The sequence below is a fragment of the Ambystoma mexicanum genome, chromosome 7q, assembly GCF_040938575.1.
Source record: "Ambystoma mexicanum isolate Mex_15411 chromosome 7q, UKY_AmexF1_1, whole genome shotgun sequence".
Classification (NCBI taxonomy): domain Eukaryota; kingdom Metazoa; phylum Chordata; class Amphibia; order Caudata; family Ambystomatidae; genus Ambystoma; species Ambystoma mexicanum.
Genome location: NC_090941.1, coordinates 672,580,254 through 672,605,352, shown reverse-complemented (window position 1 = coordinate 672,605,352; position 25,099 = coordinate 672,580,254). Strand labels below are relative to the sequence as shown.

The following is a 25,099-nucleotide window of genomic DNA, read 5'->3' as shown; positions in this document are numbered from 1 at the left end:
TGGCTGATAGTCGGGGGCGGAAGAGGAGCAGCAGCCACCGTGGTACCATCCTTGGCTCCAAGATCAAACCAACACCAGAGAGATCAACGCAGCTAGTGAATTTGGGAGACCGATGCAAGACCGTTGTGTGTTGAAGTCAAAGTTGCACGCGGCAACATTGTATAAAGAGCACAAGAACGAAGATTGGTAACGTGTGTGATGAAAGACACGAGGAAAGCTTAATTGCTGATGGATATTTGAACTTTAACGGAGAAAGATACAATACCAGTAACCGAGTGGTCCGGCACTGCGAGTGTGCTCAATTGAAGGTGTCTGTGAGGTATGCAGCCAAGAAGTGGCAGAAGTGAAAGTAAAAGATAAGAATGAGAAACGAAGTGAATCGAAGTGGTTGTGCAGTTTAATCAAATTCCATGGCACAATCGAAACTCTTCAGTTTTTTTTATACAAAGAGCACATTTTAGAAATTCAGATTACATGGTCCGTGCCCGAACGAGGGAGACCCATGGTGAATAGTGAACCCGAGAAACTTGTGAATGTGAAAATCCTAATAATAAAGGAACTTTGGTGCGTGTTTTGTTGCATCGGGCCCTCTGCAATAAGAAACTTTTATTTCGAAAGAGATTTTGGCACAGAAGGCCCCAATACCTATGCTTTGAACTATATCCTTGTGGCAGAGAAGCCAGTGTGCGCGAAGCTAGAGCGTGCTGCCTTGTCCCGTGCTGAAAACGTGGGGAAGGGAAGCCAACTGCTCAATTATCCTGACATATAATTTCTTGAACACTTTTCTTTTTGCATACATTGTTGTCCCACACCATTTGTATTTAGAAGTACGAATCGGCAATAGGTGTATTAGTAAAGGCCCTTCAATTTTGATAAACACTCCACTAGGATTGTGTTATTATTATTTGATGGTCGTAGCTTGCTACCATGCTTAGTAGGCATTCAACCCACCCATTGAAGTTCAACAAACACCCTTGAACTGTGATCACTTGTCTGTCTATACTGTTTGATACCATGCCTTCCTTATACTCCCCACCTAAAACGCATTCTCTTGGGATCTAGTTGCACTACCTCTATGCTTCTAGAGCAGTCTTCTGAAATGTAGTGGCTTAATTGCAGCTGTAAAGTAGCCCTGGTGTAATAAAATGTCTTACCCAAGTGTGCCTTCATACACTTTATTAATAAGCAGTATGTGGGTACTTGCATCTGTTCCGTGCTCTGCGTTCCTGTTAAACACAAGCATTGGCAAAGCCAGCTGTTTTGCCATACTATGCCCTGATACTAACAGTATTTGCCAGCTGTTGTCACCTTTTGGCCTGGAAGTTGCATTATGGCAGTGGAAGGGCGAATGCCAATTTCATTCCTACACTAAAGCCAAAACTGATGGTTTGCCAGTGCTTGGTTTTAATTTTAATGACCTACAGTTGACTTCTTAATGTCAACTTTTATTCTCTATTTTTATTGTTAATTTCTTGATGAAATATCATCCCTGAAATCCCACTTCTCACCCGCACTACCCTTTGTCCTTCATACCTAATTTTCCTCTTTGAAGGCTACGTTTTAATTATTGCAATTCCCTATTCTTGATTAAAGCCCCTCTTGTTTGATAGGTCAATGTTTGTGTTTAGTAACCGACAGTTTCCTCCTATTTTGATGTCGAGTTTATGCCTTATCCTTGCCACGGAAGGGAATAGCGTTTTGTTCTTGTATTTCCTGGTTATTGCAGTGTAAGACACACAGTGGGACCTTGCAATATTGTGAAACAATGAATTAAACTGTACAATGTGTTATTTCTCTAGTTTTGGAAGAATGCCCCAATATTGAACACTGTGGAAACTGAAGTTAAATGTGCTAGTTTTTCCTCTTCACTCAAATAAGCAATGAGCACATTACAAACTAAGTAGATGTATATTTAACATTTCCATCTGCATTGTCATGTATTACACTTGCTGCATGAATTGCATCTTATTTTAATTTTTTTTATTTACTTGGTTTAATCAGATTAGTGATTTTTACAAGAAAGGGCAAGAAAATTGCATTTTATTAGACTTCTGCTGATCCATTGTATCTATTAATCTATTTTAGATCTCACGCTTCAGATGCAACAGATTACTCCTATCCCCCTACTCCAAACCATTCCCTTCATCAGCAGCAAGGAGCTTCCATCTATGCAGCTGGAGATGCACAACATTACATGGGGGCAAATGCCGACCAGGAGCACAGGCCATCATCGGGCACATTGAGGCATGGTACTTTGAACAGACCCCTGCAGCCACCTCCGCCCCCTCCTCAAGTTTCTGAAGGACTGCAAAGTTCAGCAGCAGACTATGGGTAAAACCAAAAATTTACATATTTAACTTAATTCATGTGCATACCATTATTTAGAAAATGTTTTATTCACGGTTAGATGCACCAATAAACACAGGTAACTGCAATAACTGTAGAACCATTGTTAATAGCTGCAAAAGTAAACTTAGCTGTTCTTTCGTTGGAGCGCTCTATTACTCTTTAGGACCTCACCTCTATCGAATGTATTTTATTTGTTTTTCAGATGAGTTAATTTCATGATCTGTTGGTCTCTGAATGTACTAGAAAGGCTACCACCATTCCTTAAAAGGGATGTACGCAAACCTGCAATCAATCATTGCCCCAATGTGCAATAGATTCATTTTATTTATTTGATTATTGTTCCATTTTTATGTGAGAATTTGTATAGACTATAAAGTAGTTTTCCTGGAACTGCATTCATGTAAACTTTATAAATTTACTAGCCGTACCTGGTGTAACATAAGCTGTTCTAGCATATCTTAAAGGTCAATGTCTGTAATTCAACGGGTCACATCTGTCCCCCTCCTTAAATATCAGAATTTCCACCAATCACTTCCAGCAAGGAGGCGTAGGTCCTTGTGACTTATTAATGGTCATTAAAAAGACTAAACGGTAAGTCTTCTTTTGAATTTGAAAGGGATATTTGTAACAGATGGAATGAGAGGTATGCGCGGTACAAGAACAGTATTTAAGTTCCATCGATTACACAGGCCTCTATGATGTGTCTTTGTAGACACATAATTGCCAACATTGTTCTATTGCAGAGTCCCTGTGATGGCATAAGATTGCGTAGGAGCATAATTACAGCACCTACTTTCAGTTTTAGCTTGAGAGGAGGCATTCGTCCTACAGCATTTCACTCTTTAGAGACTGAAATGTTGAGCCGGTAATTGACTGTTCATTGACACTGGAACCGCCGTGCCCTGTGTGAAGAGAAGTGGGGGTGGACAGAAGTAACTTGAAATTATTCCAAATGTTTGCGATAGTGGAAGCTTAAGGTGACCGCGTAGAGCCGTGCTCATTCACCTTGTTAAATTGATAGCTTTTGTTGCATTGGAAAGGCAAACAGAGGTGCACTCATCAGCTGAGGACTGAAAAATACCAAGCGTTTGCAAAGGCTGACATCTAGTGAAAGCTGCAGAAGTATTAGTTGTTGTTGTGCCAGTAATACTATCCCTAGTGTGACGTCCACTGTACCCATGGTCCTTCACGTGTCGAGGTCCGTCAGATGTTTTTTTTTCTGCCATCGTGAGCGGACGCTTATCGCAGAGTTCCATTTCTGCTAACGCCATTTGCTTATGATGAATTAAAAATAGTTTACTCTGTCCTTTTCCTTCCAACTTTGACAAATTCATTGACGCAGTGGAAAAGACAGCCGAATTCAAGATTCGACGTAACCTTTCGGCCATGGAAGGCCGCACCGTCCTAAGCCCTTACAGTAGGGAGAGTGGGGGGGAGCAGTCATTGTAGAATGTTTTTTCACACCCATTCCCTTTCTCACCTGGCTGCCTTTCCCAAACATGAATAGAACACCATTTAAATTCTGCTCCACGTGCAATAAAGAATTTCGAAGGGATTGTGTCCTCCGACGTATTCCTTATCTTTGATAGATCATCTCCCAGCTTGCTGGCCTCTGAATTTTTTTTTTCAGTAGAGGGCGCTGCGCGTCGACATCCCTCGAGCCGATGTCCCTCGACGGCCTCCGTATCGGCGCTGACGTCACCACGCGTATAAATAGACTCGCGCAGCTTCCGTTGCTCAGTTCCGTTTTTCCACGCTTCGTGGGGCCTCGGAATATCGTTGCTCAGTTCTTCAGCCAAATATTTCATTTATTCCTCGTGAATACCGACTCGTACTCAATGGCTTCCTCACCCGAACCGACTCCACAGTCCGGCTTCAAATGTGGAGACTGTGGAAAGAAAATGTTGTTGACGGATCCTCACAGGATCTGTTTGTGGTGCCTGGGAATCGAGCACCATTGTTTGGAGTGCGAGGACTGCATGTCCATGACGGCGAAAGCCTTGAAGTAGCTTAAGGGGAAGCTCGAGAGAGGTAAGGCAGTTAAAACTTCTTCGAAAGTTTCCTCGGCGGAGTCGAGACATTAGTCTCATCGCCATCACAAAAGACATTCTCGTTCTAGGTCTCGAAGCAGTTCCCATCACTCTTCGAGATCTTAGCATTAAAAAAAGAGACATCGAACATCCTCTTCCTCGTCTTCGTCTTCCGTTTCCCCAAAAAGGGTCTCCTGTCCCACAAAACATAGCTCTCAGGCTGAGTAGGAGGAATTCAGGAAAAAGATGCTAAGCGTCGACCCCCTTGAAGACTGCTGAGAGTGATACCCTGGGTGAAAGACCAGAAAAATCAAAAATCCGCGAGTCGCAGTACCGGCGAAAGAAGCCACTCGAGAGCGTAACAAACTCTCGAGTAATGCCGAGAAAGGATAAACCTTCACAGCCAGTGGCCATACCCAGAGCCTCGAGCACGAGAATGTCGTCGACAACCTCGAGTAGAATCCCGATACTCCCGATACTCTCGAGTTCGAGGCCTCTACCACCTTTCTCGACGCCTTTTTCGATGGCTTCGATGCCTTTAAGGTCCGCGTCGACGACGTCGACGTTTTCTCAGCCAATCATGACGAATTTGGCTCCTTCTTCTCTGGAAATGGGATTTATACCATTTTCAAGACCTGATCACTCCAGAGCCTTATCTTCTATTTATGAAGAAGGGGAGGATTCGGATCAGGAAGCACCTTTTGAGTTGCAGGGATCTGCAACTCCTGCACCAGAGGAATTTACCTCTGAAGAAGGTAGGTTGAAAGACCTCCATGAATCCCTACAGGAAGCAAGTGGGTTGGACACTTCCCCAGAAGTGGAATTTGCTACACCAGACCCAGGGGAACATGCTGAAACCTCTTATAGAACCTTGTTGGCAAGGATAATAGAGTTTATGGGATGGTCCACACCCTCACCTGCTTTTCAGCAAGACGCCCTCACAGACATCTTGGTCAAAGGTCCACAGGAGGATCCTGTAGTGCCATTTCATGCAGCATTACAAAGGAGAATATTGGCAAACTGGGAAACACCTGAGGTAATCCCGCCAGTTAACAAAAAATTATCAGCTAAATATCGGGTGTCTTCTGCTGACCCTGAATATTTATCCAAACACCCAACTCCGGACAGTCTGGTTGTTCAGGCAGCTACTTCAGCAGGAGGTAAATCGGCTTACCCTACTGTTCCACAGGAGAGGGATGATAAGAGATATGACTCTATGGCCAAAAAAGTCTTTTCCGCATGTAGCATGGCGTTGAAATCCATCAATGCTACTTGTACGCTCGCAAGGTTCAGCCACACACTTTGGGAGTGTGCTTCATCAGCGGCTGACTGCCTCCCGGAGGGAGAAGAAAGGGAAGCGTTTCTCAACATCATTAAGGATGGTAAGGACTCAATGTGTGAATCCCTTCAGACTGGCATCGATTCTGCTGACAGTATCAGCAGGGCCATGGCGGCAAGTACAACAACCAGGAGATTTGCTTGGTTGCGAAAGTCTGGTTTTGCTCCAGATGTGCAAAGCAGACTCTTGAATATGCCCTTTGACGGCTCTTCTTTGTTTGGTAAGAAGGCGGATGACAGTTTGGAAAAACTACAAACATCAAAGGCAGCAGCAAAATCCCTAGGAGCTGCAATCCGTCCGACACCATATCGCCCCTCAGGAACATCTTGGAGAGGAAAGTCCTTTCGCTTTTATTCCGCATTCGGAAAAGGCAGAGGACAGCCGGTTCAAAGGGGTCATCGAAGATCCCCTTCCTCGTCAACGTCTTCCGTTTCCCCAAAAAGGGTCTCCTGTCCCACAAAACATAGTTCTCAGGCTGAGTGGGAGGAATTCAGGAAAAAGATGCTAAGCGTCGACCCCCTCGAAGACTGCTGAGAGTGATACCCTGGGTGAAAGACCAGAAAAATCAAATATCCGCGAGTCGCAGTACCCGGCGAAAGAAGCCACTCGAGAGCGTCACAAACCCTCGAGTAAAGGCAAAGTTGCGTTGACGCCGTTATCGAAGGGTTCTTCGACGCACAGGTCAGTCGAGTCGACGCCGTCTTCGATGCCGAGAAAGGATAAACCCTCACAGCCAGTGGCCATACCCAGAGCTGGTTCAAAGGGGTCATAAAAAATTCACCTGAGGTGGACGGGGTAAAAATACGAAAGCAGCAGCAGGTGCTTCTTTACCCTCGGCATCTGCATCAGCCGCCTCCAAACCGCTCTGAGGACTTTCCTCACAAGACACCAGTAGGGGGCAGGTTAACTCAACATCTGACGGAATGGCAGGCTATTACGTCAGATGCTTGGGCATTGGAGACAGTTGCCCAAGGTTACTGCCTGCCCTTTCTACGCATCCCTCCGAGTCATCCACCGGGGAACAGCTCTCTGAAAGTTCCAGATCCGCTCCTCTTGCAGGAAATTGTAGACCTGCTAGAGAAAGGTGCCATAGAACCGGTACCTGTAGCGGAGAGGAACAAGGGCTGGTACTCCCCCCTACTTTCTCATACCGAAGAAAGACAGAGGACTGAGACCTATCTTGGACTTATGAGAATTGAACAAGTTCCTCAGGAAGGACAAGTTCAAGATGGTAACTCTCTCTCAGATCCTTCAGGCCCTCCAGCTCCAGGACTGGCTGGTATCTCTGGACCTCCAGGATGCTTATTTCCATGTGCCAATCCATCTCAAACACAGGAAATACCTGAGGTTCGCAATTGGCGGCTCTCATGATCAATTTCGAGTACTGCCATTTGGGCTGACCTCCGCCCGAGGGTCTTCACCAAACTAATGTCGGTAGTGGCTGCAAGTCTAAGGAGGGAAGGGATCCACGTCTACCCCTACCTGGACGATTGGCTGATCAGAGCTGTATCTTCGGAACAAGCTCAGACCCAGCTAGATTATGTCTGCCACTTCCTTCACACACTGGGCTTCTCCCTCAATTTAAAGAAGTCACAGATGATACCATCACAGAGACTCCAGTTCATTGGAGCGGTCCTGGACACTTCCCTGGGAAAAGCCTCGCCACCAGAGGTGAGGGCTCAAGATATTCTGCAGATGGTCACCAGGTTTCAAAATGCCCAATGCCTCCCAGCCTTCGACTTTTTGAGGTTGCTAGGCCTCATGGCATCCTGCATCTTCCTTGTGCCAGAGGCTCACCTGAGAATGAGATCTCTTCAGTGGGCACTGAGAACTCAGTGGTCGCAGTTCTCAGGGAGAATGACAGACCTCCTTCAGGTTCCGGACAAGGTGGCTCGAGACCTTCAGTGGTGGGCCTGCCAGGAAAACATCATGAAGGGGGAACTGTTTTGGCAACCATGGCCGGAGATAACAGTAGTCACAGATGCCTCACTCACGGGGTGGGGAGCCCATACCAACGACTTGACCATCAGTGGTCATTGGTCTCCATCGGAGTCCAGACTACATATCAACCTGTTGAAGCTGAGAGCAATCAGACTAGCGCTGAAAGCTTTTCTGCCATCTGTACAGGGGAATAATGTCCTGATAATGACGGACAACACAGTGGCCGTGCACTACCTCAACAAAAGAGGAGGCGGAGGATCACTGCCACTGTGCAGAGAGGCAATGCAGCTCTGGTTTTGGGCAATTCAAGAAGGAATCTCTCTATCGGCAGTTCACCTAGCCGGAGAGAAGAACTTGACGGCGGACGCTCTGAGCAGGCAGGGCACAGTCTCCCACGAGTGGGACCTAGCTCAGGAAGTCCTTCAGGAAATCTTCGTCCTTTGGGGAACCCCTCAAGTGGATCTGTTTGCCATCAGTACCAACAGAAAGTGCGATCTGTTTTGTTCAAGGGAATTTCCCCTGAGAGGAGCTCTAGGGGACGCGTTCGTAGTGGACTGGGAGTTTCCACTCCTGTACGCGTTTCCACCAGTCCCTGTCATTCCTCACATGATCAGGAGGTTGAGAAGATTCCGGAGGACCATGATCCTAATTGCCCCAGACTGGGCCAGGAGAACGTGGTACCCAGACCTTCTGGACATGTCCATCTGCCCTCCAATTCGTCTTCCACTCAAGGAGAATCTTCTCTCACAGAAGGGAGGTCAGGTTCTCCATCCAGACATCAGAATCCTCAACCTTCACGCCTGGCTTCTGAAAGGTTGAGATACAAGGATTGGGACCTCCCTGATGATGTCGTGGAAGTGTTGCTTTCGGCCAGAAGGCCAGCAACAAAGTCTTTATACCGCTGCCGTTGGAACAAATTTTGCAACTGGTGTAGAGAAGAGAATATCGACCTCTTTTCATGTGGTACACCAACTGTGTTATCCTTTCTACTCTACTTGGCAAATTCAGGCCTTCAAGTTGGCACTATCAAGGGCTATCTCGCAGCGCTATCGATCTTCGCGCACTGCGGAGGAGCCTTCATATTTCAAATTACCCTTAGTAATACAATTTCTAAAGGGATTAACTAATGTCTACCCTCCAAGACCTTTCCAGGTTCCTTTATGTGACTTAAATTTAGTCTTAAATTTCCTGATGGGTGCACCTTTCGAACCACTCCACTCTTGTTCGTTAAGATTTCTCACCCTTAAAACTGTCTTATTAGTGGCTTTAACATCTGCTAGAAAGGTGAGCGAATTACAAGCTCTATCTTGTAAACCCCCTCATACAATTTTTCATAAAGACAAGGTTGTCCTACAGGTGAAGCCTAATTTCCTCCCAAAGGTGGTTTCTGAATTCCACATCACTCAGAAAATTACTTTACCTTCATTCTATCCGCCTCCCCATCCGGGTAAAGAGGAAGAAAGGCCACATAGGCTGGACCCAAGGCAGGCTTTAAGCTTTTACATCAGCAGACTTGCTAGGATTAGGCAAGCAGACCAACTGTTCGTGGGTTACTCAGGGCACAAGTTGGGACTACCGATAACAAAACAAACCATTTCCAGATGGATTATTTTGGCCATCCTGGAATGTTACAAACTGGCAGGGAAAAAGCCTCCTCAAAATCTTAGGGCTCATTCAACCAGGGGTATCGCAGCCTCCTCGGCCCTCCAAAGAGGGGTTCCGGTTCGAGACATATTTGCGGCTGCCACATGGTCGTCCGCACATACCTTCACAACATTTTACAACCTGAATTCCTCCTCTAGTCAAGAGACTAGGTTTGGCAAAACCGTATTACAATTGGTTCATTCCTAGAAGGAAACATGGCGTTTTACTCCCACCTCCAATTGCACACCACTGCTATGGGAGTCTATTAAAGATAAGGAATACGTCGGAGGACACAATCCCTTCGAAGAACTTGTTACTTCTTACCTTGTAATGTTCTTTCGATGGGATGTTCCTCTGACGTATTCCTTATCGCCCCTCCCATCCATCCCCGCAGTAATACTTCCCTTGTGGTTGCAGTTTACGCTCCTTCAAGGTCAATAACCAATTCATGTAAAACAATTGTTAACGTCAAAATGGAACTGAGCAACGGATGCTGCACAAGTCTATTTATACGCATGATGACGTTGGCGCCGATACGGAGGCCGTCGAGGGACATCGGCTCGAGGGACGTCGACGCGCAGCGCCCTCTACTGAAAAAATGTTTCCCAGGCCAGCAAGCTGGGAGATGATCTATCAAAGATAAGGAATACGTCGGAGGAACATCCCAAAGAACGTTACAAGGTAAGAAGTAACTTGTTCTTCCGTGGATAGACAAACACTGAGTGTGTAACTTGTGCCTGCACCGTGACCATGACGAGGGGCATTGTCGAGCCTGCAAGCTCTTCAAACCTAAGACTCTTAAAGAGCAAAGAACCAAGCGCTGGGCCTAGCACCAAATGCAGCCCAAGGCCACCTTTTACGTGGAGGGAGCTTCCAGTGATGGCAGCGTCGCCGTCTTTTCGGACGGCAAGGGCAACTGGGAACAGCGAAGTTCCCAAGTGTAGGCCCCGACCCCAAGAAACAGGCCGGCAGCTCTGACAAAGGGGTGACACCCGGCGGCAAAAGCACTTCCACTAGCCCCGCCCCTAAACACACATCCCAGGGCGATGAGTCGACGTTGTCGACAAAACGCCCAAGTACGGAGTCATGGGGGAGGTCTACAGAATCCCTGTCCCCTGGGCACTCGAGGTCCCGATCGTCCCATGACAGGCCCCGGAAATCAAAAGACGCTGTCCCTAAAACTCCATCGACCGAATGTCGGCTGACGAGGCAGAGGTCCGTCCCACTACCGAAAGCCGCCATCATACGTCGAAATCAGCTGTAGGGCCAAAAAAGACTGGTTTATCACACCTAGTCAAAAACCTTGCCCCTGAGAGCCTGCTATGGGCTACTTACTCCAAGAAACACTCCTCCAAGAGTTCTAATCATAAAGATAAGTCTCATAAGGACAAAGCTACACCCACTAGGGAAACGCTCTCTACCCCACAAGAGGAGGGTTCTTTGGCTGAAGCCTTACAGAACAAGGGCCCATCCACACCCCCGGGCCATCCTTCACCCTTAGGACAAGTCCCTACCCCTCAGTAACCTGGTGTCATTCCCAGTTCAGCCCTATGGACTGTGGAAGACCTAGACAGGGTCATGAGAAGAATGACCTTTTTTGCCAATTTCTTTGAAAAAAAAAAACCCTCAGGCTTATCAAAACTTTCAGGTTACACCGCCTACTACTGAGCCTTCAATCTCCCAGCCTCCGACTTCTGACTCCCAGCCTCCAGTTAAAAGAGCTTGTCCTGAGTCACTACCAGTCCAACCAGTACTAGGTGATCTGTATTACTTCCATGCAGACCCCGAAGGTGATAATGAGGACTATCCACAATCTTATCCTGATGATGATGAAGAGGCAGAGGTGTATACCCTGGCCTCACCAATTCAACAGGACTCCCCAGTGGCCGATTCACCAGTGGATAATCAGCCCCTCACTAACCACATGTTAATCAAAGCAGGTGAACACTTTGGTATCCAAACACAAGAAACGGAGCTAGACGAAGACTTTGTGGAGGATATTTTGGGAGACAAGAAGGCTGCCACCCAATTCATCCAAATTTTACAAATTGTCCAGAGGAGGATCCTACCTTCCCTGGAGACACCTAACCCGCGAGTGGAGAAACTTTTCCGCCCAGCACCATCTGACCCGCTCTATATTAGGGGCCTGCTTAAGCTGGATTCGCTTGTGGTGACGACGACACGTGAAAGGGTAGGGACACCACTAGCCTCTTCAGAGGCACCCCCGATAAGGAGAGCAAGAAGCTCTATACTATGGGGAGGAAAGTTGCAACTTCAGCGGCTTTCCAGACCAGAATCGCCAACAATTCAACACTGTTGGCAGGTTATAATTGCCACAAATGGGATGAAATAACCGCCTTAATAGTTTCTGCTCCCGAAACTTTAAAATCACAACTAGCCCTGGTGTGGCTGACGGCAAGGCAACTTCCAGTTGCATCCTAAAAAAAATAACCTTAATGCTTAATGCTGCTGATAATGCGGGCAGGAGTATCGCTGAGGGGACTATAATCAAGCGCCACACTTGGCTACACCAATCTGGCTTTAAACTTGAGACCCAGGCTACATTACTTAACATGCCAGTGGAACCTTCAGTCTTATTCGGTAAAGCAGTGGAGGACACCTTAAAGTCTCCAAAGAGGGATACCACACCTTGAAGTCTTTGGGCCAGTTAACTGACAAACCACCAGGCCAGAGAGGTGGAAACAATTTTTGCCGTTTTTGTGGCCAAAATTCCCAACGAGGCTCCAGTTATGGGCAGGGTCAAAGTTCTTCATGGAACAACCAAGGTCAAGCCTCACAATGCTACCAAAGAGGCCAGCGCAGATCCTGCGGCCGGGGAAGATCCTCCACATCTAGAGGTGGAGGAACACCTCCCAAGCAATGACAGCCCGCTAGAGGACCCCTCCCCTGCCTCCCCAGTAGGGGGACGTATTTCACTCTTCACCCCCGCATGGGAGGGAATAGCCACGGACAAGTGGGTGCTTTCGACAGTAGCGGGAAGTTATTGTGTGGTGCTCATCCAAAGATCATCAAACCATCGCCCGCACCAGAGAAGGACAACTAAGGAAGAACAGCTCATCCATCTTGAGGAGGTCAACGGGTTGCTTCTCAAGGATGTCATAGAGATTGTGCCGTCCAACGAGGTAAACAAGGGTATTTATTCAACCTACTTGATTGTGCCAAGAAAAGATCTATATATGTGCCCAGTGTTAGACTTACGCCCTGCAAGCATTTATGTGAAGCCACAAAAATTCTGCATGACAATGCTACAGGAGGTAATCCCCCTGCTAAAGCGGGGAGATTACATGGCAACACTGGATATGAAAGATGCCTGTTTTCATATTTCAACGTTCCCAGTGCACAGTAAACTCTTACGTTTCAAGATAGCAAACCAGCACTACCAATTTAAGGTGCTACCCTTCGGAATAGCGTCTGCTCCAAAGGTCTTCACCAAGGTACTGGTGGTGGTGGCAGTGCACCTGCGCAGGGAGGCAATCCCAGTGTACCCCTACCTGGACGACTGGCTAATCACAGGGGAATCACCCTATCTTTGCAAACTAAACATGCAAAGAACCATAAACCTTCTCTTCCAATTGGGTTTCTCAATGAACTAGAAAAACTCAAGTATTGTACCAAACACAACAAAATCAGTTCCTAGGAGCTGTCTTAGACACAAAGGTAGGCTTGGCCTTTCCATCCATGGAAAGAGTTTGAAACATGCTTTGGCAAATACTTCAGTATCAAGCCGGTCGCCAGATAAGCGTACGCAAAGCATTGCTTTTACTAGGCATGATGGCGTTGTGCATATACCTAGTCCCTCACGCATGTCTGTGCATGTGCCCCATGCAGGAGTGGTTGGCAAAACTGTGGTCTCAGGCAAGCGGTCAGTGGAACGATCTAGTGGTTGTTTCGCCAACACTGGTTCAAAACCTACACTGGTGGACAAAAGAAAATCTGTTAAAGGGAAAGCCCTTCCACGATCCAGAGGTGCAAGCAATCGTTAAAACCGACGCATTACTCTCCGGGTGGGAGGCGCATTACCTTCACCACACAGCACCTGGTCTGTGGACTCACATCACGGCACAGAACCACATCAACCTGCTGGAACTACTAGCCGTATTCAAAGCACTTCAAGCATTCGAAGCGCAGCTGACGGACCAGAAGGTTCAGATCTTAACAGACAGCACCACTGCAATGTTCTATATAAACAAACAAGGGGGCTGTTAGGGAGAATTCTCAGAAATATGGTAATTCTTCTCTACCTCAGAGACCCCCAGCACTTTTGCAGGAATCTAGGACTTTTTAATTTTCAACCTGGAGAGAGAGACATTTTTCCCACTCTCTCATGTAATTTTCTGTGATTTAACACTGTGTTTCTTTTTGGTTTTGGAGTCTGATAAACTCCATAGGCATCATCTTTGCATTGTGACACACTGCACCTTCAGTGCAGTGGCACATGGAAGTATTACAGATTTGCCAAAGGTTTAAATACCTTCTCTTGAATAATCTACTGTTTCCAAGAGCAGTAAAGTGAAATTGACTTTACTTACATTTGTAACTTTCTAGACCCAGCACACACTATCTAACAATAGGGTGCTGTAGGGGTTATTTAGTATCCCCTTTGTCTAGTTTCTCATGTGACATTTTTATGTTACCCTTTCTACAATTAATGGCTGGTGGCAGTGGTTTACTTTACTATCGTTGTGTTTTGACCGCGGGCTGCGTTCGCAGCTACAATAATGCACCCTTGGGTGCCCATTTTGTCAAAATGGCCCTGGTCTTCTTTTTTCACCATTTCTTGTTGGAAAGGTCCTTCTTGAGATTTACTGTGCACGCCAAACCAGGTTTGGTCCATTTATTCATTTTGTCTTTGGCGGAATTCACAAGTGAAGTCTGTATCTGGCTCCAGTATGTCTGGCAGGGGCAGGAAGTGAGGGATGTGTCCGACACTCCCTGTGCTTAATCCCCTTGGTTACAGGAATACACCCAAAGGTCATTGGTTGGCTTGCTTTCTGGCAAGGACAGCCACCCTGCTATGTGATTGATAGCTAGGCTGGAATGAATGGGAGAAACCTGCATAAAAGGCGAGGCTTTTCGGCTTGGAAGGCATAGTCGACCACTGGACGAAGGAATCTGAAGAAGAACTTGGAAGGGACGCCTGCTGCAACTCCTGGAACGTTGGTTTGCCCGGTGAAGCCCTGCTGCTGTGCTGAAGCTCCGAATTCGACTAAACTAGAGAAGCCCTGCCAGGACAACTTCTCCCCTTGAGTTGGTGGGACCAATCAACTCCAAAGTGAACTCGTTTGGACATCCTCTCTGAGCTGGCTGTTCTTCCGCTGCTTCTGCTGATGGAACCGAAGTGCCAGGGAGAGGAACACAAACAGAGTGCATCACTTTTAAGATGGACCCGAGCTGCTGAAAGATCCCCACGGACTCCCAGTAAGCAGGACTGACCAAGCGTGAGTCACCCCAACAGAGTGCTGGACCCCAGATGCGAGGAACGTCCAGAGTGGTATCTGTGAGACTGCAGTGGTGCTTTTTGCTGAAATGCGGGAGCTGAAACCGCGAAGTGCCGCTGAATAGAAGTTGGTCCTTTTCTGCCACTGACCGTTCCGTTGTGTTGTAGGAGTCCCCAGAAGTCCTCCCTCTTGTACCCACGACTGAGGCCCAGGAACAAGATAGACAGAGCCACACTGGAACAGAAGCCAGCTGGAACCATTTCTTCTAACCCAAAGGTACTGTTCAGTCTAGGAGAACTTAGCTCTTTTCTTGTAGCCTGGCTTGATCTCAGTTGGGACTTGTCTTAGTTACTCCTGTAGAGTTGCTTGCATCTTCTACCTCTCACAAGCCTACCAGCTTGTGACCCTACGTTGATTCTACTTTTTCTACAAAGACTTCGAAAACATTTATTTATTTATTACATTTATATAGCGTGCAGGCAGCCCAGGGCCATTGTGGCGCTGACATTGTGCAAGACCTTTACTTACATGCAGGAAGTGCTTCAGCTTCAGCTCGCCTAGACTTTTGCCCAATTGACATTGGCTGGCCTGGCTCCCTGAATGACTCTTCTCTCCTCCGTTTGTTTTTTTACCTTCCCTCCAGGAAAGCTTTAATTTACTTTGCATGGGGGTGAGGGATTCAAAAATACTTATCTGCTTCAGAATATTTGTGTTCTCTTGTTTTATTCTGCAACCTCTTTACTTTAACACTCATCTCAGTATTGCTCTAAATGTACCAGTGATTTATTAATGTCCTAGCTATTTAAGTCACCTGAGGGTGTAGGAAGTGTATGTGTGCCATCCCAAATGGGTATTTGCTGATTTAGAGAAAATAATAGTGTGTATTTTGCAGTGTGTTTGTGTGTTAATATTATATTGCCCCTTCTGAACAAGGCTTATTCAAACTGACTTTTAAATAAATTAATAATTGTTTAATCAAGAAACCTTGAGTGTGTTTAATTGGATACTTGCCACTGTGAATCTATGTGTAACCACCCTACTGCTCACATTGACCCCTCTTGAGAAAAGTCTGGCTGCTCAGCCACACTACCAACCTGTGTAGTTAAGACTTATACCAAAGGTTGGGTCCCTATTGCCAGGAGGTCAAGGTGTTGTAGTGCACCCAAACGGTACTGCTCCAGATCTTGCCTAACAGGGGCACACACGCTCTCCAAGTCTGTCAAAGCTGGCACAGGAATATGGAGGTGCGCACTCAAACGGGGGATGTTCCTATCATCCCAACACATTCCAGGGGTACTCCACACCCTAGGAGACTCTGAGCAGAGATCCCCTACCAGGATAACACAAGTGGCAACTAGAGTCAAGTGTAGTAGATCACATCTTCTCCCATCGGGGTTACCCCACGCTAAACTTGTTTGCTACAGGAGAAAACGAGCAATGCCCAGACTTCGTGTCCTGGTACCCCCAACCAGGCTTCAAGGGAAAAGCCCTATGAATGAACTGGTCATGGAAATTTGCTTACGCTTCCCCCTCCCTGCCCCCAGACTCCCTTAATGTGCAAGGCAGTGGACAAGATTCACAGGGAACAAATGACACTCATCCTAGTCGCTCCCATGCGGGCAAGACAGCTGTGGTATCCACATCTGCGCAAACGGGCGATGGGCGATCCCATCAAACTCCTGTGTCAAACGAACCTTTTGACCCAACACAGGGGAATAACCGTACACCCTCAACCACGCTCAATGAACCTGCTAGCTTGGCTCCTGAGGTCATAGAGTTCGGACACAGTAATCTGCCATAACGGTGTATGGATATCCTCAAGGAGGCTCGTAAACCAAACACTGTTATTTCGACAAGTGGAGAAGATTTGTAATCTGGTGCCAGTCTAAACAAATAAACACTGTAGAATGTACTCCATCCCACATTCTAAACTATATGCTCCATTTGTTAGACTCGGGGTTAATATTCAACCCCATAAAGGTCCACCTGGCGGCTTTATCAGGGTACACCACCTCTCAGAGTAAGGTGTCATGGTGGAACATACCAGTCAATAAGGCATTTATGGAAGGGGTAAAAAGACTCCACCCTCCAATTTCTAACCCACCGCCAGGCTGGGATCTCAATGTTGTACTCGCAAAGCTCACGGGGCCCCCATTCGATCCTTTGCACAAGTCAAGTCTTAAAACAGCTGACATACAAGACTGCCTTCTTAGTGGCTATTTCTTCCATAAGAAGTGTTAGTGAAATGCAAGCATTGTCAGTGCAGGACCCTTTCTTTATCATTCATAAAGACAAATTGGTTTTACATACTCATCCGAGGTTCTCTCCCAATTTCATTTCGAAATTTCATGTGAACCAATCCATTGAACTCAACACATGGGATGTGAGGAAGGTGGTCCTTTACTACGTAAACAAGACCAGACCGCTAAGGAAAACAGACCAGCTGTGTGTCTCCATAGCACCAGGCAGAGGAGATTGCATTTCCAAGAATGCCATCTCCAGATGGATAGTCAGATGCATACAACTCTACTATTCATTATCAAACAAAACACTGCCTTTCACACCAAGAGCTCACTCCACTAGAAGCACAGGAGCTACTTTGGCCTTTATCGCAAATGTCCCCTTAGACAGCATTTGCAAAGCAGCTACATGGAGGTCCGTACATACTTTCACTCAGCTCTACTGCATTGACGCCCATTCCAAAGCAGATACACAGGTGGGACAAGCGGTTCTAAAACATCTGTTTGCTGCCGCTCCTTCTCACAATACACTTTAGGGTACCTCATGTCAGAAACAAAACAATTTGAGGGACCTCGCCGCGTGAAGGACCATGGGTACAGTGGACGTCACTCTAGGGATAGTATTACTGGCACGCCCTGTCGACGTCCCTTTTCGAGTTTCGAAAAACAACTGTAATACTCCGCAACTTCCACTAGATGTCGGCCTAGGCATAGCATGTGAATCTAGGCATATACAAGCATCAGAAATTCGATTTCTGTGAGTAATGCATCCTATATATATCCTTTGTCAGCTTTCCACTGTTTGTCAGGCTGGGCGAGGGCTGGAAATATCAACAATTTTAAACTTATTTTGGAACATTAAAGGACATTTTAAATCTATTGGACTGCAGTGTATTTTGTGGGACACACTGTAACTTGACTTCACTTTTCACTTCGTGAGTGCGGCTCAGGGCTACGCCGACGTACTGGAATGCACTCCAGGGAGCAGTTGCAGGGGGAAAAATGTCCCTGTGGCAATTAAGAGGAAACAAAACACCTCTGAAATTCCTGGCAACAAATGTTTTCTTTATTAATATCTATGCGTCAAGAAAATGAAACATCCTGGTAGAAAAACGACGCATTTCGCGGTATGCAAACCGCTTCATCACGTAGGTTACGGATATATTGCACGGTCCATGCTAGTGGCCGTGTAGTTATGGTTAACTTGCTAATCCCATAGGAAGAGCACTTTTTGGGCGGCTTATAACTTCACTCTCCCTGGACGAATCCTCACCAAACTTTGCAAAAACAAGGTTTATGGCCCACTCTGAATCTTTTTGCAAAGTTTGGTGAGGTTTGGTCCAGGAGTGGCAAAGTTATAGGGGCGGTCCCAAAATGTGTTTTTTTCCCCATAGACTGAATGGGGAAAAAACGTTGCTCACGCCTACAGCCCAAACCGCTGGACAGATTTTCACAAAATTTGCGGTAGGAGCATCTGCTTGGTCCCGAAAGCGTGCTTTTGCAAATTTGGTGAAAATCCGTCGCGTAGTTTTTTTTAAAACGACCAAAAAGTAGGTCACAAAAAATTAGTGATATCTATGTCAGCTCTGATGACACGCTTCCCTGTTTGCTTCGCGGACTGGACACCTATTGGCTGATCTGCTTGCGTCATGTCTGCGGACACGCAACGTGTTCGCTAATTGGCTGGAATGAAGCGTGAGGTGCGTCTTATTGTTTTGATGCGCCCACCATCTTGGATCGGACAGCGTGGCGACGAACGGGGGAGAAATACAACTTTGGGGAGTCTGTTTGGGGAAGGTGGGGGAGTAAGAGATGGGTCAAATGCTGCATTTGTTTAGGTGGCAGGTGCCCCTGATGTGTTTGTCTGCGGCTGTCCGCGGACATAAAAATGCAGTAGCCCATATAGCCAGTTAAAATGTTTGATTCTATGGGTGTGATCTATGGGTGTGATATGCTGCGGTGGTTGAGGCCAGGGCGGAGAGTCTTGGGTGCATGGCCGAAAGCCGTAGGCCATGCACCCAAGACTCTAGGCCCTGGCACAACCACCGCAGCATATCACACCCATAGAATCGAACATCTATCAAATATTCGCACATCTACAGTTTGTGTATTGTTTGATGTGTATAGTTTGTATGTGAAGTTTTGGCTACGTCATGTAATTAAGATTGTAGAGTTTGGTAACAAGCACTGCAGTATAACATATCCATGGAAGTAAACATTTTGTATTGTGGTGTATGGTTCGATGTTTGCTTCAATGGTTGTTATGGATCAGTATTTGTGAGTTGTATTGTAATATACTTACTGTTTTATTTTTTTGTGATTGGATATATTTTTTTCATGACTTGGGTAACTGGAGCAGATATTCTTTTTCAATTTCTGTGATAAAAGAAAAGATCATGTTAGTGTAGGTAGTTTATAAAGACTTATTGCATTGATAGTAGACATTGCTTTATTTCGACCCTCATATTTAGTAGTTTACAAACCGTGTACTGTGCAATTTGCTCAGTTTCTTTGTTTCTTAAATCACTGGGTCTGTGGGAAAGAAAATCCATGTTGGATTAAACTTTTTTTGTTATGGTACTATACATTTCTTTCTTTGTTTTCAGTGTTTCTGGCTAATGTTTTATCTGTTGGCTTGTTGCAGATGGTTGGATACCTGTTGGTGAATTGTAACTGGTTATAGTTTATTTATATTCTCAAGTTGCTTATCTATCTGTTGGGTTGTTGCAGATTTTTGGGGCAGTTAGATACCTGTTGGCTTATTCTAACTGTTTATTTCTTGTTATATTTTAGTGGTATTGATTTATTTGTTTGGTTGTTGCAGAATCTTGGGGCAGTTAGATACCTGTTGGCGTATTCTAACTGTTTATAGTTTTCTAATTGAAGTTTTATTAATGTTTATGCAGAGATTAGTTATAAAATTTTGGTTTTAAGAATATTAAATAAGCATTTATAAGATTTGCTGGTAATCTCTGCTTTAGAGTTATGGTACAATCATTACATTCGAACCATCCACAATCTTTTTTTTATATATGCAGTGTAGTGACCTGCATTGGTTGTGGCTCCTGTCTGGTAGATTATACCTATTGTTGTGAAGGTTTTCTTACCAAGTGATACTTGACCATGTGTGAATGCAGTCAGCTTGCAGTTCTTTTTGGTACCATCTGCATTGTAACATAGAAGCATTATGTTACGCTCACCTGGCTCCCACAGAGGCGTCGATCGGAACTGGACAGCTGCGGTCTCCACCAATGTGACGCATAGGGCCGAGATGACGGACTGGACTGGCCCACCTAGCTTCGTTTGCTTGGCCCGTAGGAATATTCTTCTGCAAATGGAGAAAGGGAATTAACCACCCGTGGAGTTGAGCATAAATCCCCCCACCCCCACTATTCTCCCCACAGATCACCTTTGATGTCCCCTCTTATAGTCTCACCTGATGGTTTGAAAAGATGAGCTCTCCATCCTGCATTGAGCGCAGGGGTGCGTTGATAACCAGTTGCTTCACTGGCTCGAAGGAATTGGTGAGTTCCAGAACAATATTGACTCCGAGATTCCCGGCCAGACGCCGTAAGTATAAAGTTTGTAAGAGTTCAAATGCCTGACTTTCACTCTTGTCCGATTCCTTGCAGGTTGCAGCTTGAGCCTAATGAAGAGTTCCTCGTGGCAACCGGTAGTATTCTGGTAAGGATTTGTATTTTCCAACACAGTTCGATAAAATAATGTCAATATGTAACCTGTTGCTTTCTCCCTTATTCAGGCACTGAGAGAAAGCATGAAGTCTCGGGGAATAATACCTCCGATGGTAAAATCAGGTAAGTCTATTGTGGTGAGGAGGGTTCCCCTTGTTAGTCCCTTTGTTTCACCTTGCTGTCCTTTTGTTTCCCCTTAGGGGCCGGGGTTCGGCGAAGATGCAGGGAAGCTGTGCCGACCCGTGAAGAGGAATAGTACCCCCGGTGGTAAAATCAGGTAAGTCTATGGGGGGGGGTAACTAATATTCCTCTGTGTATTCCCTTGGCTCACCTTGCTGTTCTTGTCTTCTCCTTAGGTGCCGGATAGCGGCGGGAACATGCAGGAGGATGAGGTGGAATGTGAAGATGCTGCGAAGGCCGGTGTGTTCAGCGCGGCGCTGCAGCAGGCGAGGCGACGCCCATAAAATAACTTCTTTCATCCAGCTCGAAGGCGCGATGGATCGGGAATTCAGGTAAGGATCAAAGGTATTGCTCTTTTTCTAACCTTTTCTCCTTCTTTCTCCCTTTTTCTAGGAGCTCCAAACTCGAGGCGGGCGTGGCAGAAGGCTGGATGCAGAATAACACGAAGCGTGTGCTGCTCTTTGGGCGTGGTTTAAATAGCCTCCAAAGTAGTCCCAGGTAAGTATTCCTTCCCCAGCCCCGCCCAAGTAAAAAAATAGTCCCTAAGTAAAGTAGTCCCTTCCAAGCCTCTTTTGGCTTGGAGCTCTTGCAGCATGGTCTGCATCAGGTAAGTTCGCAGCATGGTCTACATCAGGTAAGTTTTAATCTATGAGCCTGGCGCCGTAGGCACCAGGACGGGACCCAAATAGCCCCTAGCAGGGGTTGTTGGGCTTGCTTGGGATAACTTGATGCCTGCTTCCGGGGTTGCTGGACTTGGTCTGGGTCCCCGGAGGTAGGCATCGTGGCACATTAGTATTACATATTTACTATGTGTTTGTATTTGTAAGGTGGAGCGATTATCTGAATTGCAGGTAGTACATAATCTGCCATGGTTTGCATTTTGTACAATTTGCTGAAATGGAACGGATTCACAGTTGGGTATGGATGCATACACGAAGCGTTCATTAGGGATTTGTTCCTGTGCCACATTGTTGCAGAGAGTGCATGTATGTTTCCACATGAATGAAATCTGGAAGATTTAATTTATAGGTATGTTTTTGTTTTCCAGTACTTGTAGTAAGTACATACAAAATTCTTGTGGATCTTCTTGTGAGTTTATAGTGAATTTCACCATTCCAGCACAGTAGTCCAATTCTTGTCTTATTCCATGAACACTGTATGTGTTGTCAGGATTGTTGCTTGCATTTCTATGAAGGACTAACATTTGCAAACACAATTGGTCCATATTGTGTAGGTAAATGTCAACAATTGGTGGCAATTGGAATAGAACATTTATTGCTACATTTGTGTAGCAATTTACACCAGTTATATTTGAAAATTTGAATGGACCAGATAGTTGTGTCCAAGTCATTTCTTCGCAGTGTGTGTTGCTTCTTTGAAGAAGTACCTGGGTTACTTTGAGTAGTAGATTCTTCTTTGGTTGTAGTAATTGATGCTACCTCATTGCCGTGAAATCTTTTGCATTCTCTGCTGAGCCGCGACCGCCACTCCAAGATGGCCGCCTGAATAAGTTGCCCACCTACTTCCTGCAAAAGGAATCCTCCAGGCTGCTGACCTTCCTCATTGGCCCATCCATGGTTTAAGTTGGCCAATCCCTAAGCCGGTAGGCGTAGCCGGCGTCCTGCAACAAGGCCTCTCTACCTGTCCCAGCCTGTTGATCATTCACCATCAGGCACTGATGGAGCAGGAGCCCCCCAAACACTGCTGGAGCAGTGCACCGGCGCGTGGGAGGGAAGTAGGAGCTTCTCCCACATCTCAGAGGTAGGGCCCTGAGCTCTCCTTCACCCGCTCCGCAATTTATCGAAATTTAAATAAGAGCGCTAATTTAATGTGCACGATCCAACCTGCTGCAACAATTAGAGATCAGCTGTTGCAACGTTCGTGATTCTATGCTACCTCATTGCCGTGAAATCTTTTGCATTCTCTGCTGAGCCGCGACCGCCACTCCAAGATGGCCGCCTGAATAAGTTGCCCACCTACTTCCTGCAAAAGGAATCCTCCAGGCTGCTGACATTCCTCATTGGCCCATCCATCGTTTAAGTTAGCCAATCCCTAAGTCGGTAGGCGTAGCTGGCGTCCTGCAACAAGGCCTGCGCTAAGGCCTCTCTAACTGTCCCAGCCTGTCCACGCCTTCCCAGCCGTCGGCCGGATACTCTGCTCGCCAAGGTTCTCCATAAGGTACTCACACTGCTGCCTCCTAAGAGTCCATGTGAGCATTGCGAACGTTCGTGTCCCATGTTCGAGCATCCGAACTAGAAGTACACAACTTGCTTAACTAACTTTGCCGGCTTGTAAGGTGATTCCTGCCTTTCATGCAACACCGCCCATACGACTACACAATGCTGCCTCCTAATGTGCCATAATACTATGCACTCTGTATAATTTTCACTTGCCTCCATTCCGTGTTCTCAAGGTTAGTTTGAATTGCCCCATGATATCTCTTATGTACTTGTACCCCATTGACATCTGATTGCAAATGGTATCTTAAGGCATAGTAGTAGACGGCCTCCCATCACCTACTGTACTAAGTCTGTTGCCTGAGTCCTCTGTTGCCGCTATGTCTGCCTACTTTCTCTTAGCTTGCTGAAGGATATACTATGAATATCTGGCCACAAATAAGTAAACTCTGCCCGTGCATGACTATTTTCCATGTGCCATCTAGCATACTAGCCCGTACCAAATTGCGGACTATATATGTGCACTAGTATCCTTTGTACTGCATTGGGTCTATATATGTGCACTGATACTTTGTACTGCATCAGGTCTCCTGCATATGCTCTGTTATACTTGCTCGACACACCTCACCTGTATGCAATTCTGTTCCTTATATAATTTTTCCATGTGTGGTATTTTGCTTAGCCCCCACCGCATAGCACCAGGCTTCTATGTACCCTATTGTGTCAGAATTGCTAGATTTACGCTACCGCGCTTGCAAATAGACGGCAGCCTTATTCCTATCTAGCCCACGAACACAATGCATCTCCCACTGCTCTACACTGTTCTACTAAGAGCACTCCTATATCCCTTTGATCCTACCCACTCTTAACAACATTCCGGACCACACAGATCCTTCTACCATGGTAGACTTGTATAAAAAAGTAATGCTATCCCCTTGATGCCATAGCTCCACTGAAGATGAGAAAGAGTAAACCTCGCAAACATGTGAATACCTGGTTCTCTCCCCATCTTAAGGCTATTAGACAGGAGAAACGGTATTGTGACAAAATCTGGAGGTCAGATCCCTCAGAAAATAATAAGAAAAACTTCAGTAAATTAGCCTCCCAGTATAAAAAAGAAATCATCCTTGCTAAACAAACCTCCTATAACCTTCGAATTTTTCAAGCCAAATCAAACACCGAAGAGCTTTTTCTAATTCTGAAAGATGTAGAATCCCCTGTCCAGTCACCTGACTCATGCCACACAGATAAAAACTGGTGCACAGGTATACAAAATGCTCTAGCTAACAAAATTACCTCCTTGCAAACCAAAACCAGCAACAAAAAAGACTCCCTTCTCTCTACCTCCAATCCCAGCAACACCAGCTCCTCAATGTCACAACCATCACTTTAACTTCCGCAAAGTAGCCACCAATGAGGTTGAAAAACTCATCCTTACTCTCAAACCCTTGAATTGCCATGGGGACCTATGCCCTGCACAACTGTTAAAGATGCAGCTTGTGAACTTTCACTGTTTATTACTAAATTAATAAACGCATCCTTTAAGTCGGGTACCATCCCAACAATCTGAAACAATCTTGGGTACTCCCACTCCTTAAAAAAAACGAATCTAGATCCCTCTACTCCCACTAATTACCGTCCCATCACCACAGTGCCATTCTTACTCAGAATCCTTGATAAAATAGCATACCAACAAATCCAACACCACCTTGAACACAACCACCTTTTAGGAGTCTGACAGTCGTGCTTCAGACCCCAGCACGGAAGGGAGACTGCGCTTATAGATCTTAAGGCACAGATAAATGAGCTGAGGGACAAGGTTAAGACAGCACTACTGCTACTTCTTGATCTCTCAGCTGCATTCAATCTGGTCGACCATGAGATCCTCTGCAATCACTTACAGTCGGCAGCCTACTTCTCCCAAGAGGCAACCGACTGGATTCAATCCTTTCTCAACAATCGTACTATGCGAGTCTTTTCCCCACTGGCAGCTGCTGACTCAACTCCCATTACCTGTGGCATGCCACAGGGCTCTTGTGTCTCCCCTA

General features: G+C 46.1%; 1 protein-coding gene across 4 annotated transcripts in view; it reads left to right on the top strand.

Annotated features, from left to right (window-relative positions):
• WASF3 (WASP family member 3) overlaps nucleotides 1-25,099 on the top strand; it is a 730,276-nt gene that overhangs the window by 664,602 nt on the left and 40,575 nt on the right. For all 4 annotated transcript variants that reach the window (XM_069639295.1, XM_069639297.1, XM_069639294.1 and 1 more), the window contains one exon: nucleotides 2,086-2,331. In XM_069639295.1, the coding sequence (XP_069495396.1) occupies nucleotides 2,086-2,331 (246 nt within the window). The remainder of the gene's footprint in view (nucleotides 1-2,085; nucleotides 2,332-25,099) is intronic.